At 54.7% G+C, this 17,500-nt stretch overlaps 1 protein-coding gene across 1 annotated transcript in view; it reads right to left on the bottom strand.

Moving 5' to 3' along the window:
• The window catches only part of ARHGEF11 (Rho guanine nucleotide exchange factor 11), an 87,679-nt gene extending 70,185 nt beyond the window's left edge, over positions 1-17,494 (bottom strand). Inside the window, 1 exon segment of the mRNA XM_049634754.1 lies at positions 17,077-17,494. Coding sequence (XP_049490711.1) covers positions 17,077-17,108 — 32 coding nt within the window. The 5' untranslated portion in view covers positions 17,109-17,494.
• Between the last annotated feature and the right edge of the window lie 6 nt (positions 17,495-17,500).

The following is a 17,500-nucleotide window of genomic DNA, read 5'->3' as shown; positions in this document are numbered from 1 at the left end:
ATCCCACGACCCTGGGATCATGACCCGAGCCAAAATCAAGAATTGGACACTCAATCAACTGAGCCACCCAGGCGCACCATACTGTATGCAAATTTAAAACAAGCTTTAAAAGAAAGAGTTATAAGAATGGACAAGCTAGTCGCAGACTGGAAGAAAACAGTTACAAAAACATGTGACAGAGAAACTCTAGAATACACAAAGAACACCTACAACTCAATAACTTAACTAATCGTAAGCAATTATATCTAATTAAGAAAGGGACAAAACACCTGAACAAGCCCTTCATCCAGGAAGACTCATGTGTGGCACACAGGCACATCGACAATGCTCGGCACCGCTGGTCATCAGGGATGCGCTGATTAAAACCACAGTAAGACATCGCTGCGCACACACCCACACGGTTACGGTGAAAAAGACTGACCGCATCACGTGCTGGCTGGAGGGCACGGGAGCTGGAACTTTCACACACCGCTAGTGGGAATACAACACTGTAAAAGCACTCTGGAAAATGGTATGGCCACATCTCGTGATGTTAACACACACCTAGCACACGACACCAGGGTCAGTGCGAGAAAAACGGGAGCCGAGGTCTGCACAAAGTCTTACGCACAAATGTTCCCGGCAGCTTTATTTGTAACTGTTCGTCAACGGGGGAGCCGACACACAAGTGACCCATAAACTGAAATACTACTCGGCAATAAAAAGGAACACACCGCCGACCTGTAGAACACGGGTTAGCCTCGGATGACTGTGCCGAGGGAAAGAGGTCAGACAAGAAAAGCGGTCACAGTGTATGATTCCATTTGGACAGAATTAGAGAAGATGGGAACTAATCTACCATGAAAGAAGGAAATCCCCAAGGAAAGTTCCTCGGGGTTGGGGAGGAGAGAGAGATGAAAAGGGCATTTGGGGGTGATGAGTATGTTCGTTATTCTGATTGTGGTGACAGTGTCAGAGGCACACGCATACGCCAAAAAGCATCAAGGTGTATACTCTATTTAAGTGTGTGCGTTTTGATGGTACATCAAATATACCTTAATAAAGCTACTAAAAGGAAAAAAAAAAACCCAGCATTAAGGGAAAAAAGTATTCTGGGCCCACACAGAAACACAACATTGTGCTTCTCAATTATAGAGACGCAGGCAGGCGCCTTTTCCTGGTAACACAAGCCTGCCCCAAGGCACCCTGCTCATCGTCCAGGCCACAGTGTCGCTAGATCACAAAACGAGGCGATGGCCTCTGGATTTAAAACAGGGAAAATCACAACAGGGGCATACTCTTGCATTCTATCTACTTGTACGTACAAATGATTACTTAATCAATTAATGCACAGGCAAGTAAGTCCCAAATACCCACGTTATCGGAGAGGCAGCACAAATAATCGGCAAAAACAGATCATCCAAAAAGCAATTTCATCTGCCTCTGTAACTTAATACATGGTTTTGTTTTGCAGAAGATATTCTCAGGGATGTCAGGCTTTGACTAATATTGAAACGAACTGTCACCACCCCTCTCCCATTTGACACCAGAGCAGGAGCTGAGGTGTCACAGAGAGCGATGCTGGCACACACACAAGGCCGCCGGGTGACCTGCAGACAATGACGGTTCAAGAGCGTTCAGACGTGCGTGCCAGGGTCACACGCTCACAGGTAGATGTCTGCCCACGCACCCCCTACTCACTCTCCTGAGCTGCCCCAGAGCTTTCCTGGGTCTCTAAATGTGTGTACCCCAACGTGAAATGGATTGCAGTCTGCCTATGCTCACATCGGAAAGGGAGGAAAAGCAAAAGATACAATGAGGAGATTCCATCAGCAAGTTCTCAATGATTCCAGTCTTTGATGAACCAGTCACCGTGCGGAAAGGAGGTAGAGAGGCAGGTGTGATGGGGCACACAGTTCAGGCAGGAGACGACACCCAACGAATACGCGGCCAGCAGGGTACGTAAGGGACGTCTAAGGGGTAACTTTCAGGTGGGCACTACAGAGACGCACCCCTCCCACCCCTCGGTCTTTAGTGAGTATGTATTTGGGCACAGCAAACTCTGGGTACCGAAAAAAGAAAGAAGAATCACACGTATGTCCTTATTCGGAAATGTTCCAGATTCCACAAAGAGACAAGGACACATTTCCAATCAAATCAGTAACCATCAAGGATATAAATTTCATTACCATCCCAAATGCATCCGATGTTAAGTCCTGTGTGGCCATGTGACAAGAGCATTAATGAGACCACCCTCTGGGAATTTACACTCTAAGCAACAGTGATGAGGCTTTAAAAAAGGACAACAGCCCACATAAATGAAACCTACTGTTGGTTACCTACACTAGAAAGAGGGAAAGGGGCACTGGGTGGCTCAGTCAGTTAAGCGTCTGACTTCGGCTCAGGTCATGATCTCACAGTTCATGGGTTTGAGCCCCGCGTCGGGCTCTGTGCTGACAGCTCGGAGCCTGGAGCTTGCTTTGGATTCTGTGTCTCCCTCTCTCTCTGCCCCTCCCCTGCTTGCACTTTGTGTGCGTCTCTCTCTCTCAAAAACATTAAAACACTTTTTTTTGTAAAGAGGGGCAAAGTGGAGCACTGGAAAGAAAATCATACTAAATTCGGAAGTCGAGTGTTCCTGGTCCAGTTCTGACGCCATTTGGTCACAGGCAAGCTGCCTACTTGTCTTGGCATCTTCACGAGGACCCTAATTCTCAGAGCGTCGTTGTAATGATTAAATAAAACCACATGCACGAAAATTCATCAGACTACTAGTGAATCAAATCCACCAACACGGGAAGACGAGGATACGTCACGACCAAGCGGGATTTGTCCGAGGAAGGCAAGGCTGCTTCAACAGCAGACACTTCTCCAAAGAAGGTATGCAAACAACCACCAGGCGCAGGAGGAGATGCCCAACATCATCAGCCGTTAAGGAAAGGCGAGGTCGGCGACCACCCGTCCCCATGAGCTTCTTCAAGGCATCTGGCGGAGACGCGAGCACGCAGCACAGCCAGGAGTGGAAGCTGACGGAGAGGATGCTGGCCAAAACGAGATGCGGCGTGAGTCTGGCGGAGGGAAAAGAATCCGGATTCCAGTCGAATTCAGGCTGCCGGTGGCCACTTCCTCCTTCCCTCCTCACCCCCTTTTCTGCTCGCCTTCCTGAAGCGTGGATTCCGGGCCCATGAGCCGGTCATCTTCTTGCCCGAGCCCATTCCTTCTCCGGTCCTGTAGCTTTCGTATAAAAGGCTCCGCACGCGATGACGGTGACAGACTGGGCAGCCACACGGATGAGCGAGCGGGGCCCCTGTTAAATAGCACCAGGGACGGAAGGTCCCCCATTCATGGGAAGATGGAGGAGCTGAGCTGTACCAGAAGGGGGACGATTCCAACGTGGGAAAAAGCTGTCACAACAGTGCGTCCTAGGGCCGCCAGGTCCAAGGAGGGAGAGGAGGGAAGGGAAAGCAGGTCACCCTCCCTCATCCACCCCAGGCCCTCCTCACACGCCCACGGTGAGGTTGAAGTGCACGGCAGGAGCACGGGGACGGCACTGCACACTCGGGGCCGTGGGGCTGGTTATTAAGTGGGCGCTCAGCCTCTGTCCGCTTTGCATCCTGGTGCTCGCAACGGCACCGTCACACAGCTCACTGAGACAGGAAGTGACACGAAGCAGACTCTCGGCGAGCGGCCCTGATGACACGGGGGCAGCGCGGGCCGCCAGCGGGCTCCTGGCAGACAGAGGTCAGCTGTGCGCCCGCCAGCACTCTTGTCAGTCCAAGGAAAGAGAACGTCACAGTTGCCACTTTGGGAGATTCTTTTCCCTACCTGCTCTAGCTGTCTTCTTGCCCTCTGCTCCTCTGTGCTCCCTACCCGTTCAGCACCATTCCTCAAACCGTTGTCCTAGAAAACACACACACACACACACACACACACACACACACACACACACACACACTTCTCCAAAGGAATTCGGCTCACAGCGCTCCCAAGCAACTCAGTCTCTGGGGTAAATAACCAAAGCGACAGAGGCGAGACCGCAGGAGGAAAACGGAGCTCAGAGTCCCGGCCCGGCAAGGTGACTGTTACGGAGAAGGTGGGGACCTGGGTCTCAGACACCACATGAGACTCTCCCACTGGATCACTGATGAAACTAAGGCCCCCGAGGTTAGGTCATTTAGTTTGAAACTGTATCCGTTTCTCAACAATAAAAAGACAATAATCCAAACAAAAAATGGGCAAGGGATCTGAATGGACGTTTCTCTAAAGAAGATATGTAAATGGCCAATAAGCACGTGAAAGATGGTCACCGTGAGTTTTCATTAAGGGAACAAACGAAAATCACGAGAAACCACTTCCCACCCACGAGGATGGCTGTAAGACAGACAGTAGCAAGTGTCGGTGAAGGTGAAGAGAAACCAGGCTCACGGTTTGCTGGCGGGAATGTAAAGTGGTGCAGCCGTTTTGGAAAACGGTTTGGCGGTCCCTTAAAAACGCTAAGCATACAGTTGCCACATGATCTGGCAATCCCCCCACGTCCCCCGCCAGGTACGGGCCCGAGACAAACGAGAACACGCGCCCCCACAGACACGACGCGTCAATGTCCGCGGCGGCCAGTTAGCGGGAAGTGGAAACACACCGGTGCCCGCGCACCGAGGAGTGGATGACCTTGGTGGTCTCCCCGTGCGAAGGGACGGCGTTCGACCACAGAAAGGAACGAGGCACTGACATGCCACGACACGGAGGAGCCTTGAGAATACCGTGCTAAGTGAAAGAAGCCGGGCATAAAAGGCCACATATTGTAGGATTCTCTTTACAGGAAATGTCCAGAATAAACGAATCTACAGAAACAGAAAGTAGATGAATGGTTGCCTGGGCCTGGGGGGAGGGGCAACGGGGAGCGGCCGCTATGGGCACAAGGGTTCTTTTTGGCGTGATGAAAATTTCCCGAAATTAGCAAGTAGGGATGGCTGCACAACCCTGAATACACTAACTTGTACGCACTGGCTTGTACGCTCTAAAGTGGTGAATTTTAGGTATGTGAATTACCCTCTATAAAGCCGTCAATGAAAAAATGGTAGGGGCCCCCAGTCGGCTCAGTTGCTAGAACACGTGCGTCTTGATCTTGGGGTTGTGTGAGCCCCGTGTTAGGTGTAGAGGTAACTTAAAATCTTCAAAAAATTGTATCCATTCCTTTAGTAAAACTTCACTGAGCACCCACCTGCGACACGGTCCCGGCCACCACAGAGAACACAGACGAGCCCCTGAGGAGCTCCAAGGTGCCACACGCCGCGTGGTGGAAGGGCTCGGAGTGACTGCTGGGGACACTTGGTTCTTCCCGGCACCCCCAACCCACCCAGCCCCTGCTCAAGTGCTACCCTCTCCGGGTCATCAACCAGCCAGTGAATGCAAGCCCTCAGATCCCGAGTGGGCCAGGGGCAAGGAGGTCTTCCTGGAGGAGGCTTGATTCCTGGTCCCCAATCTCTTCCTGCCGGGCACGCCTGAGGCCTGGCTCCCTCCCAGGACATGCATGCCCACTAGGCCCCGCCGGGCCAAGGAGAGTGGAACCGTGCCATGCCAGGCTCTAGTCCCGGCTCTGTCACTCACCAGTGTCCACACCCAGGTAAGTCACCACAGCCTCTCTGGGCCCATTTCCACGTCTGCGACACGTGAACGCAAATACTGGCCCAACTACCTCAACAGGACAAGAGACAAAACTGCTCCACCAACGATACGTTATACTGCAAAGTACAAAGGAGGCCATCAGTGCTCTCTCCTGGCTCCTATACCTGCCCTCCTTCTCTCCCCACCAACCACGTCCTCCCCTGCTTCAAACACTGACTGCCCTCTCGATTCGGATCTTTCTTTTCACCCTGACACATCCCCGTCCTGCCTCTCCCGTGGCAGTTACGAACCCAGCTTCTACTAAACTCACTTATGTTTGGATCACAGACAACAACGAAAGCAAGTTATATACTCACTTGTCTGTTTTCCCCGGTGCAATCTAAGTCCCAGTGTATCCCCTGTGCCTAAAACACTGCCTAACATTGAATATGTATTTGATACGTGTGTTGAATCCATACAAAATTCCCACATCCCAGACCAACAAATGTGCAGCAAGATCTTGACAGGGGAGCGGTCTCTGCCCCCATGTTGCACCCAGTCCTTTCTCCACCTGTCAGGCCTCAAGTTCAGAACTAGTGAAAGACCAACGCTAAAGCGGCAAAGCCGTCAGGCCCAAGCCGGGCCCTGCTAGGAGAACCCGGATTTCCTCTGGGATCCTGGTGCATAATCAGATGATCCCAGGGCCGGTAGTGGGGTCAGGAATCCTGCAGAAGCTGCCTGGCTTTGGCCCGCACTGATCATGGTCCACGACCTATACCTACACCTCAGACTTCTGTGGCCACTGGTCTGGAGAACCCAGGGGGTTTTCTAGAAGTTGAAAGAAACAACCCACTGATTCAGAGAGAAAAAAGGAAAATGAAACCAAGGAGAGACTAAGGGTCAGGGGACTCTTGGAAACCCCAGCTGTGCAGTCCCTCAGCCCAATTTCAAGGGAAGCGACAGGGGCCCCAGAACAGCACGGTACCCCCACCCTGCAAAGACACCGCCAGTGGAGGGCAGTGTGGGCTGACAGGGCAAGAACCGCCTCTCCACAGAAGTGGGCTCCAGAGACGGAAGCTCTCTGGGGGCAGGACCCACGTTTTAACAGCTCTGCCAACATTCTAAGGGGAATCAACGGCACGTCAAGGATCTTGCCCACTGGAAAATTCAGAGCCGGGGATCAGTCTGCCAACCACGTTAGAAAATGTATTCTTTCAATACAAAACTGAATTGCTGAAATTATGGATATTCAATTTTGGCATTTAATATAAACCTTGAAATTTCTATACAATTCTTTTCTGACCTTCTTTTTGGCTTTAGTTCACTATGAAATTATATAAACCCCTGGAGATCTTTAGTAGACCGGGTTTACTGGCACCTACACCAGAGGTAGGCAGACAAAGGCTAAATGAGGTTTCACAGACGAGGGCCCAGAAATCCCGCGTTGGGCATCTAAGTGGCACCAGGTTAGGCAGCAAGGTTACAGAGTGACCAGCCCTTGCCCCCCCGGATGTTCCCGAGCTACTGAGAAAATTCCCAGCAGAGAGAAGCACGCATACAAAGCTCTGTTGTGCGTGCACCAGAAGACCTAAGCAGGGCCGCAGGCGTCCTCGGTGGTTCTCTAGGCGTGGGCCACCCGCCGCGACCCGCACAGGAGTCACCTGCAGGGGCCTCGCCCGGGAAGTTGGTGAAGATGCAAATGTTCAGACCAGATCCCAATCCGAGCTCAGGGAGTCAGAAACAGCCTCCCTGGGTGAGGGAGGGGAGGTGACTCCCAGGGGGGAGGCCCTGCCGTGGGTATGCTAACACACATCTCTAGAGGTTCTAGATGATTCTGTCGGATGCCTACAACTGCAACCTCCGCTGCAGGCAGCCTAGTCCTGCCTTGAGAAACTGAACTCAAAGTCCCTCCGTCAAGGACCTCCCCTTCCTCCTGAGCAGACCTCGTACGAGAATGGACCAGACTGTCACCGTCTCCTCACCCTCTCTTCTCTCTTCAACCCACTGCACACTGGCTCCCACCTGCCCTCCAGGCCCAGAGGCCAAGAAAATGCTCTACGTCCAGACATTTCTCTATCCCTTCCGCCTTCAGCCCGTGGGAGCGTTCGACACTCCGCCGCTGCCTCTCCGCTGCTCCCTCCCAGCCTCTTCTGTGGGACCCGCTCTCGCTTCCCCTGGGTGCGGGCGGCCCGCCGGGCCCCAGCCCCTGCCCGCGAGGGGTGCGCCCTGCTCCTCCTTCCCTGCAGCACGCTGTCCCTCCGGCGCTCCCGTTCGAGGGGGACCCCCACCCGCACCGAGGATGGGGCACCGTCCTCCCCCACGCAGCCGCTGCTCAGTGTCCCACCGTCCTTCTCCACCCCCGGCGACAGCTCCCTGCCTGATCACCTCTCGGCTCTGTCACTGCTCCACCGATGCCACAGGAACCCCAGTTTTCCTAAGGGCACGTCCCATTCACGTCACCCCCTGAACCCAGACACGGGCCCCGGCTCCTTGCCGTCGTCCAGGCTCACCTATTCGTTGTCCCGTGGCCACCCCCCCCCCCCCCCACACACACCTCGCCCTTCCTGCCCCCGCTAGCCTGGCTCTGTTTTAGGCCTCAAGGTCCCTCCCTCCAGGAAACCTTCCTCGGTGTCCCTCCCGCGTGCGTCAGCCGGTGTCACCGAAGAGAGCTCGCAGTGGGATCACACACTGCCCGCTACCTTCTGTCTCTCCGCCCAGCGGAGAGCAGTGTGTGCAGCTCACTCCCGCTGAAGCCCTGAAGGTTCGAGAAGTGGACCAGACCTCTCAACCTGAGTGCCAGCACGGACCCTCCCGAACCTCAGCCCTGTCCCTGCGAAGACACTGGCACGCAGTGGTTTCTGCCCCCGTCCCCAGGGCCCTGAGCAGGAAGGGCGTGCGTCTCTGGCCCCACACAAGGTCCATTGACAGGGCTGCTGACTGCACTCTCTCCACCGTCTCCCCCAGTCTCCCCCAGACAACAGCGGTCTTTCTCCGTGGGTCTGCTCTGGGAACTGAATGGGGCCGGCCTGGGGCCTGGGGCGGGCAGGACAATAGCAGGGTGGGCCCGGTGCCGTCAGACCCCCTCGGGGAGAAGCAGCCCGGAAGCCAGGCCGCCAGTGGGGAAATCCCCCGGCCTCTGAGAAGCAGCCCCAACAAGGCTGCTCTGTCCCTAGAAGAAACGCCAAGTGCCCAAGACCGAGCACTGAATTCTTGGTCTCCGTTCCCGGCAGCACTGTGTAGAGAGCTGCTTCCTCGAAAACTCCGTGGCCACGCCCGGTGGGGATGGGAAATGTCCAGGAGGAGTTGCAGGTGAAGTCAGTTAACAGCAGGCAGGTATGCATGCCGTATGGAGAGAGCCAGCTGGGCACGAGACATCAACCCACAGGAACGGAGAGACAGGAAGAGACGCTGTCACCGACACAGAGCATGGGAAGGACAGAAGCACACCGGCACCTGCTGACCACAGGGCGCCAGGGGTGCGGCGTTCTGCTAGGACCCCTACGTGAATGATTTTACACAAAGGGTGAGAGTCCAACTGCTGTACGTGTGTACAGAAGGGACACTGAATGACAGAGACGTACAAGCGCGGTGGCATTCACCAGAAACGGCCTCCCTGAAGTCGTGGGGGGAAGAGCAGGCCCGAGTACAGGTGCGGAGGGGCGTGTGGGCCCAGGAAGCGGGTGGGGGGCACAGTAAGAAGAGGTGGGCCGAGCTGAAGGAAGGAGCCACGGAGCCCCAGCTGGGGGGTCTGGGCAGGGAAGGAAAGGCACTGTGGGTGTCTGGCAAAGGATGCCTTTAGGACGAGATCCTGCGCACTGGGTTCTTAAGTACCGTCCCGTGTTTGTTCGGTGTCCCCGGAGCAATGTCTGCCAGTCCCTAGTTTAGGGCGAGCACAGGCCGGAGCCCCCAGACCCGGGTGTTCCGTGACAGCTGAGTAGAGCCCAGGCCGGTCTGGTCCTGGTCCCACCAGCCACCTTGACGACACAGAATTCGCACGGCCGGGTGGTGGTTGAGTGGGGGCTCCCACAAAGACCTTCTCGCCCCAAATCCTGGACTCTGTAACTCTGGTCCCAGCACCTCTCCCGCAGAGATGCCACCCGCCCCCCGGCCCTGGGGCCCGGTCTGCCGCGTGGGGGCGCAGTGTGAGTTCATCCCCGTCACACATGTGCCCGCCTCCTCAGACCAGGACCAGTTTCCCGAGGGATCTCCCAGACCCGACTCCCTTCCCGCTCCCTTCAAGAGGCTGCCACGAAGAACTACAACTATGTGGTCAGGAGGCCCAACCCAAGGGCCGTGTCGGCAAGGGAAGTGATCGCTGGCTGCGGCCACAGTCAGCGAACTACTGGGAGCCGATAGGGGACAGACTTACGGACGGTCCCATTCTCTCCAGCGACAGCCTGACCCTCCTCGCAGCCAACCTGTCTCGACACCTTGGAAATCAAATGGGATTCAGCCCTAACAGACCCTGCAGATTTCCCCTCCACGGTGTCATTCGGGTCCTGCCTCTCTTCTCTGTTCCACGTTATCTTTTGCCAAGACGGCCGCACAACCTCCCTGCCGGCCTGCGGGCCCCAGGCTCTCTTCCGATCTGCCTGTCGACGTCCGCAGTCCGCATTCTCTCTGCCACGTAACACACAAACCTCACTGGCTCCCTTCTCCCTCCCGCATCGAGTCCGAACGCCTTTATCCCCCCATCCTGCCCACCTCGACAACCTACTTTCTCCCTGCTCTGCAAACACACACCATCTTACCACCCCGACGCGCCCCATGCTGGTCCCACCTAGAACCTCTGGCGGTGCTGTTTGCGTGTCTGCCGTGGCCCCTCCCCTCTCCCTGATTTCCCCCTGCCCTCTCCCGGCTGCCTTTCTCAGCACCCGCTCTCTCCTCTCCTCAGAACGCACCTCTCGACACACACGGACTTGAGCAATCACTACTATCCTTTCGTGGTTACGTGTTGTTTCGCTAACGTTCCCTCCCGACGTTACCTGCCAGGACACCAAGGACTGAGCTAGGTGTGTGGCTGTCTGATAGATATTTGCCGTCCAGCAAGCGGACTACAGATCACAAGGCATCACCTGGGAGGCTGCTGGAGTCACCCGGTCCCCCCTAGCACCTGAGGCCAGGCCACGACCGGTGACGACAGACCCCGGCAGACCACCTTATGGTGGCTTCAAATACTGGCGGAGAAAGTGCTGGAAATCAAGACTCTGAAATCACTTCCCCTGACTTTTCAAAGCTCCTTCCTTGTGCGTTCATATCTTAGTTTGCTGTTCTTTAGAATGAGGACGAAAACCCTGAAGTCAAACAAAGAGATAAAAGAATACTCGTGATTTTAGGGCCTACGCTGAAGTCAGGATGAAAAGACAATGAAATGGGCTTAAACTGGAGCAGAGGCAAGTCTGAGACCCTAAGTGTGCCAGCCATGTGGAGCCACCTTCCTCGAGGGACCAGCCGGTATGGGAGAGACACTCCACCTGCTGCCAACTAGCCCCAGAGGCGTCCATTCTGGAGCCAACAGGAAAGGGCAAGGTGACCCCTTAAGCCTTAGGACGCGTGTGACGTTCCTGCCACAGCTCCGGGTGTCCTTCCAGGTGTGAGAGCACCTTGCAGCCCCTGCTCCGGGCCCCTCAGCGCACTTCCCCTCCTCCATCCCTGCAGCACCAGCTCTGCTCCCGGGTCTTTGCAAACTTTCACTTTCACCATTTCCCGGAAGGCCAGACCAAGATCCCCGGGGGAAAAGTCCTGGTTCCGGAAAGGACACACGCATGATGTTCTCGGAGGGACCGAGCCCAAGAGGCTGCGGGCTGATGTGCTCCCCTGTCACTCAGAGCCCTAAAGATCCATTCGGGAGGGACCCAGCGTGACTGAGTGAAGGAACGATTCCTTTTTTCTTCTGAGACAGGACCTGTAGCTTCGTGAGCGCTGCTGACCCCCACGGGGCGCAGGAGTGACCCTGGAGGCCAGAGCCGGGCTGTGTGCGGGTCCTGCCATGGGCCACTCAGGGGCTGAGAAGGGAAAGCATGCACGGACCCCGGGGGGGTCCCCGAAGAGGCTCTTCAGGCCACGCGATAAACCGCTTTAAAATAACATGCCAATGGGCCGCCTGGGTGGCTCAGTCAGTTGAGCGCCCGACTTCGGCTCAGGTCATGATCTCGCGGTTCATGATTTCGAGCCCTGCATCGGGCTCTGTGCTGACAGCGCGGAGTCTGGAGCCTGCTTCGGATTCTGTCTCCATCTCTCTGCCCCTCCCCTGCTCGCTCTGTCTCTCCCAAATGTAAAATAAAACAAAAACAGTTTTTTTAAATAAATAAAATAAAATAAAATAACAAACCAAGATTAACACGCCACTAAAGTGGAGACCAGGGGCACCTGGGTGGCTCAGTCGGTTAAGCGTCCGACTTCGGCTCGGGTCACGATCTCGCGGTCCGTGAGTTCGAGCCCCGCGTCGAGCTCTGGGCTGATGGCTCAGAGCCTGGAGCCTGCTTCCGATTCTGTGTCTCCCTCTCTCTCTGACCCTCCCCCGTTCATGCTCTGTCTCTCTCTTTGTCTCAAAACTAAGTAAACGTTAAAAAAAAAAAATAAAAATAAAAAAAACAAAGTGGAGACCGAAAGGCGGTAAGTGCCACTATGAAGACACGAAGCGGACTCCGTCAACATAGATTAAAACAACTCCTGTGGCGTTTCCCGGGACGACACACGCACGGAAGCCCTTCCCTCCCATGGGATCCCACCCAGACCTTCAGAGCGGCGGTGCGGGGTGCTGGCCCGGGCTCCCAAACTCCACTCCGTGAGGGTTATGAGTTTCCAGGACTCTGTCTCTATACTAATTCGGGAATGAGCCATTACCCTTCATAAGATCTTTTTATTTTTGATGAAATCATACCATCACTTAACTTTTCATATTTTTTATTTATTCTCTTAAATGGGTGGCAAGGACTCTGACAGTAGCCCGACCAAAAACAACAACAAACAAAACAAAACAAAGCCCTAAATAAATTTGTTAATCAAAAGGCGCTCTTTCGGGGCGCCTGGGTGGCTCAGCCGGTTAAGCGGCCGACTTCGGCCGACTTCGACTTCGGCTCAGGTCACGATCTCACGGTCCGTGAGTTCGAGCCCCACATCGGGCTCTGTGCTGACAGCTTGGAGCCTGGGGCCTGTTTCAGATTCTGTGTCTCCCTCTCTGTGACCCTCCCCCATTCATGCTCTGTCTCTGTCTCAAAAATAAATAAAGATTAAAAAAAAATTAAAAAAAAAAAAGGCGCTCTTTCAAAAATGCTTTTGAAGTGAATGAATCTGGAGTTGAGCTCAGCGTGCTCCGGCCATAGTGGTGATTAACCACCAAACGTTTCATCTCCAAATCCGCTGCTACCTCTCATCTCACCCCAGACGGGGCAAGGGTATGTCCTGGAGGAGACTCAGCATTTCAGGGGGCTTATTACTTGTAGCTCTGAATGGGAGGGAGGCCAACCATCTAAACTCAGCTGAATGGGGATTTCTAGGACCTGGGGCTCGGTAAGAACCTGCAGCCAAGGTGGGAAGAGTTCCCAGAACCACCCCCTTCCTTTCCACATAAGCCCTGTCTGGGCACCCAGCGTCTCTTCTCTGCAGACCTTCCCCAAAGCGCAAGGCTCTCTACCGTCCTTCCTTCCTGTGCACCCCCCCCCCACCCCCAAGATTGAGTCTCTTCTAGAAAAAAGGCTACCGACAGGGAAAGGTTACATTCAGCCTCAGATCTCTGATAAGGGCGGTTGCTGGGTCTGGATTTACTCTGAATTGGGAATGGCCGGAGATCGCAAAACAAATTCTTTCCACCCCAAATCTAAGGGAGCCAAGGTAGCTACGGTCCCTCCCACTCATCAAAACTCCTGAGAAGCTTCCTCTTCTCATATTCTTCAGGTCTATCACCCAGCACAGACCACAGGAGAAGTATTTCTCCCTCCCGACCACGTACTTCTGCACAAAAAGCCTGTTCACTCTGGTCAAATGCTTCAAAACGACGCAAGGATCCTTCAGTCACTCAAAATCTGTTTTGGGCTAGTTCAGAAAGTACCGCGTGACGCTAAATCAAACTCAGGAGTTCACCGCCTAGAATTTACAGTTTTACAGCTTAGAAAGCAATCTGAAATATATTATCTTATTTGCTCCTCTCAACAGCCCCACGAGACAGACGCAATAAATGTTATAATCCTCAAATGACACACAGCGTGAAAATGTTTGTGAACCAGAAGGCCTTGCACATAAGCGAACGCTCGTTTCGCCTACGAGGAAATCAGAGAAGGTCTGTGACCTGCCCAAGGTCACGGAGTTAAGGGGCATGCCAGGGCTCAAACCAGGGCCTCTTGGCTTAACTCTCCTACTTCGCCGTCTGTCCTGGCCTCACAGGGGCTATCTTCCTCTGCACGGAGGAAAGCTGCCGTGCGGACGCAGCCGCCTAACCCACCCGGCCGGCGTGGAAACGTGTGTCACTGGAGACGAGGCAGAAGGATCTAGATCGTTCAGCAGAATTCATTACCGTTCCCATAAGACGAATTCAGCGTCCTCACCTCGGCCTGCAGCACCAAACACACCTTCAGGATCTCTGGAGAAGACGAGGGGTCGACGGGCAAAACCGACAGGGGCTCAAGCAGCCGCTGGGGCCCATGTCAGTCACAACCGATTAATACGGAGAAACAAAGATCAGTCACAAATACCCCTCGTTCCAGCGGACGTGGGTGTCAGTCCCCTAGAGGGGGTTCTTTTCCACAAACATGGTCCTGTGTCACGTGGTTTATCCCCTGGGAAATACACGCCACCTAGGAGGCCTTCTCTGACCCCGCTTTGACTACCTGGGAAACCAACACCGGAGCGCTGAGACAATCTGAAATGGAAGACTTTCTGCTTGCTGCCACGCTCACTCCTTCCCACAGTCACCTGTCACACAGTTATCGAAGGCTCAGTGCGCACAGCTTACCGCTGAGCAAAGCAGACACAGTCCTTGCCTGTGCGCGGCTTACAGCCTAGTGTTGCCGTTCCCATTCCCTGGTCTTCGGGACCCTTCCCTCGCTCCCCAAATAGACTGCACACTCTTTGTGGGCAGGAGCCGCGTCCTTCAATTTTCTGAAACACTCGTCTGGCGTCTCATGCTAGACCCTACACGGCACGTGGACAAACTATAAGAGAAACCCTGACGCCACAATCTGGAGCATTCCTTCTGCTCAATCCCTCCAGTGCGGAGTAAAATCATGAATTATTTAAAATCCAGAGTCTTGAACCTGAGATGTCAAAGGCCCAGCAGAATGAGCCCGCAGCCTCGGGGGTGAGATTGGATACGACGGGAGATACCTAATGGGGAAGAGAGCTGAGGTGGTGGCAGAGGCGAGGAATGCTCTCAGCCTGCAAAGGTACATTATCCCCCAGGAGAAAACGGTGCTTTACTACAGAAGCTAGTGTTGGCCCCAAGACTGTTAAAAAGTGCAAAGGGAGGGGCGCCTGGGTGGCTCAGTCGGTTAAGCATCCGACTCTTAATTTCGGCTCAGGTCCTGATCTCACAGTTCGTGGGATCGAGCCCCATGTTGGGCTCTGCTTGGGATTCTTTCTCTCTCTCTCGCTCTCGACTGTCTGCCCGTCCCCCACTCTCAAAAATAAATTAAAAACAAATAAATGACCCTTAAAAAAAAGTGCAAAGGGAACACTGAAAGGCATCTTCACCTACTGTCAAAAGGAGAGACTAACACCACATTCCACAGGACCAAGTCATAAACCCTGTTAGCATGTGGCAAGCAGAAGAGCCTGGGCCTGACAACCTGCATCGGAGCTCAGACTCTGCCACTGGTCCAGCAAGATGGCACTGGGCAAGCCACGTATCCTTCCCGAGCCTCAGTGACCCCCTCTGTAAAACGGAATCACATCCAACTTGTCTGCCCCTCAGAAACGCTGTGGGCCCAGATGAGATATGTCCTATGAAAGCTCTTAGGAAGATGTCCTGCGCTGTATGAATCCCGACAAGACTACGAGGATACACAGGCTCCCAGAGGGGCATCTCGCGTTAGCTCGGGAACCGTCATGGCCTCCTTCTTTGCCCCCCTAAGCCTGGGTTGCCACCTGCTCACATCCCCGACTTCTAAGAAATCACTCACCATTCAAATCTCACAAAAGGCAGGTGCACGAATTTCCAAACTCCAGCAGGAGGAACAGAGAAGGCGGCAACCATGTCACCTCCCTGCCCCGACGCACCTCCGGCCTCCCTTTACAAGAGGCCAACAACAAGGGGAAGGGGCACACGCCTTATGTCCTTTGCGGCTGGCCGCCTTCTCCCCCCACCGCTGCCAAGTCAGGTCCCGGGCTGGGGGACTGCTGAGCTGATCTGATGCTGAACTGATCTAAACAGGACTCGGGGACGACACACAGAGGAGTGTCTGGGAGGAACAGATTATACTCAGGCCGCGTTCCACAGCCAAAAAGAAATTACTATTAGCATGGATAATCAAAGGTTAACTGGCCCGAAAACACCACCACTCCCTGCCCTTCCCTGCCGCTCCGCTCACACGGCCTCCAGGCCAGTGCTCAGTCCTGCAACCACCCATCTCCATCCAGTTAGGATGTGTGCAGCACCCACAATGCAGCCCTCTGTCAAGATTCTTAAGGAGAAAGCGTTGGGGGGGGGGGGGGGGGGGGCAAACGCCTCACAAAGTTGTAAACTGTGGTGGTGACCAGTGAAGCAGAGGCTGGTGGGGGGTGGGTCCCGGGCTCAGACTCCAAGGCCCAGCGCCTCTGCAGGTTAGGCCTGAGAGCCCACAACTCCTAGGCAGAGGAAAGGCCCATCCTGCAGAACCAGGCTTTTTAAAAACGGCTTAGAAGATCAAGCCTAGAACGTGCGCCCGTAAGCAGGACTCCAATTAAACCCTAAGCCTGCAGAGCAAGAGATTCTAATGTGCCCTGTGCGTTTGCCGGGCCATTATCAGCCACTGGCAAAAATCCAGACCTGTATGGGTGCAAAGGGTGTTTCTGTCCCATCAGTCAGGCCTGCAACATCCTCCTCGTTCTAGAAATGGAATCCACCCCATCACCAAGCCCCACCATTCCGTAGCAACCAGCAGGCGGAGGCCCACGCCCCTGCAGGGCCCTTCCCCCAGCAGCTCAACACCTAAAGCCAGTCCCAATCCACCCTGGGGACTCACGTGACCGGGCTCGTGTCGCCTCCCGCCCCCTAAACTGGCGTGTTAGGGGCTCAAAATCAGCCTGTAGCAAGGCAAAAGTCAAAGGCTGATGGGAGCACGGCCCCTCTTTCTGCTCTCCCAGCTCTGCTGTCTATTGCTGGTAGATTAAAAAAACACGGAATCAGGACGCGGACACACACACACACACACAGAGAACATAAACACACAGACAGGTCCGGAAGGTCCCCAGAGACGGTCGCTCCCACCCCGACCCGGGCTTTGCAACCTTTTATCCAAATGCAACACCCACCCTCCCAGCCTTTCCTTAAGAAAGTGTTGAAAAGCACATCATCCGTAAACCTACCTGTCTATGCTCTGGGGCAACCTTACACTCATGGTTCCTCAGCGCGTCCGCGCCGCCAGGGTCCTGCAGTGTGGACGTCGGGATCGGGGCCGAATCGGCTGCGATGGTTAAGAGAAGCGGGAGGAGGGCCTCCCCGCTCGCGGCCGGACGGTCGGGTGCGGTGCGCTGGGCTCTCAGGACCCCGGGAACTGAGGCTCCACTCTACTCGCACCGGCCAGCATGCTGTCCTTTCTTGGCCCCCGGTCCCCTCCCCCGCCGCAGGGAAAAGAAAAAGAAGAAGGAAAAAACCGAAAGAAAAAGAGCAAAAACTGTGACCTTCTCAGAAAACAAACACCCGACCGCAAATCTCTTCACGGCTGGCGCTGCGGGCTCCGGCGCGGACCGCAGGAAGAACGCGCCCCCGGCATGTCGGCGCTCACCGCGG

The sequence above is a fragment of the Panthera uncia genome, chromosome F1 (genome assembly GCF_023721935.1).
Source record: "Panthera uncia isolate 11264 chromosome F1, Puncia_PCG_1.0, whole genome shotgun sequence".
NCBI classification, from domain to species: Eukaryota; Metazoa; Chordata; class Mammalia; order Carnivora; family Felidae; genus Panthera; species Panthera uncia.
The sequence above is the reverse complement of the archived record's forward strand: the minus strand, read 5'-3'. Positions and strand labels throughout refer to the sequence as shown.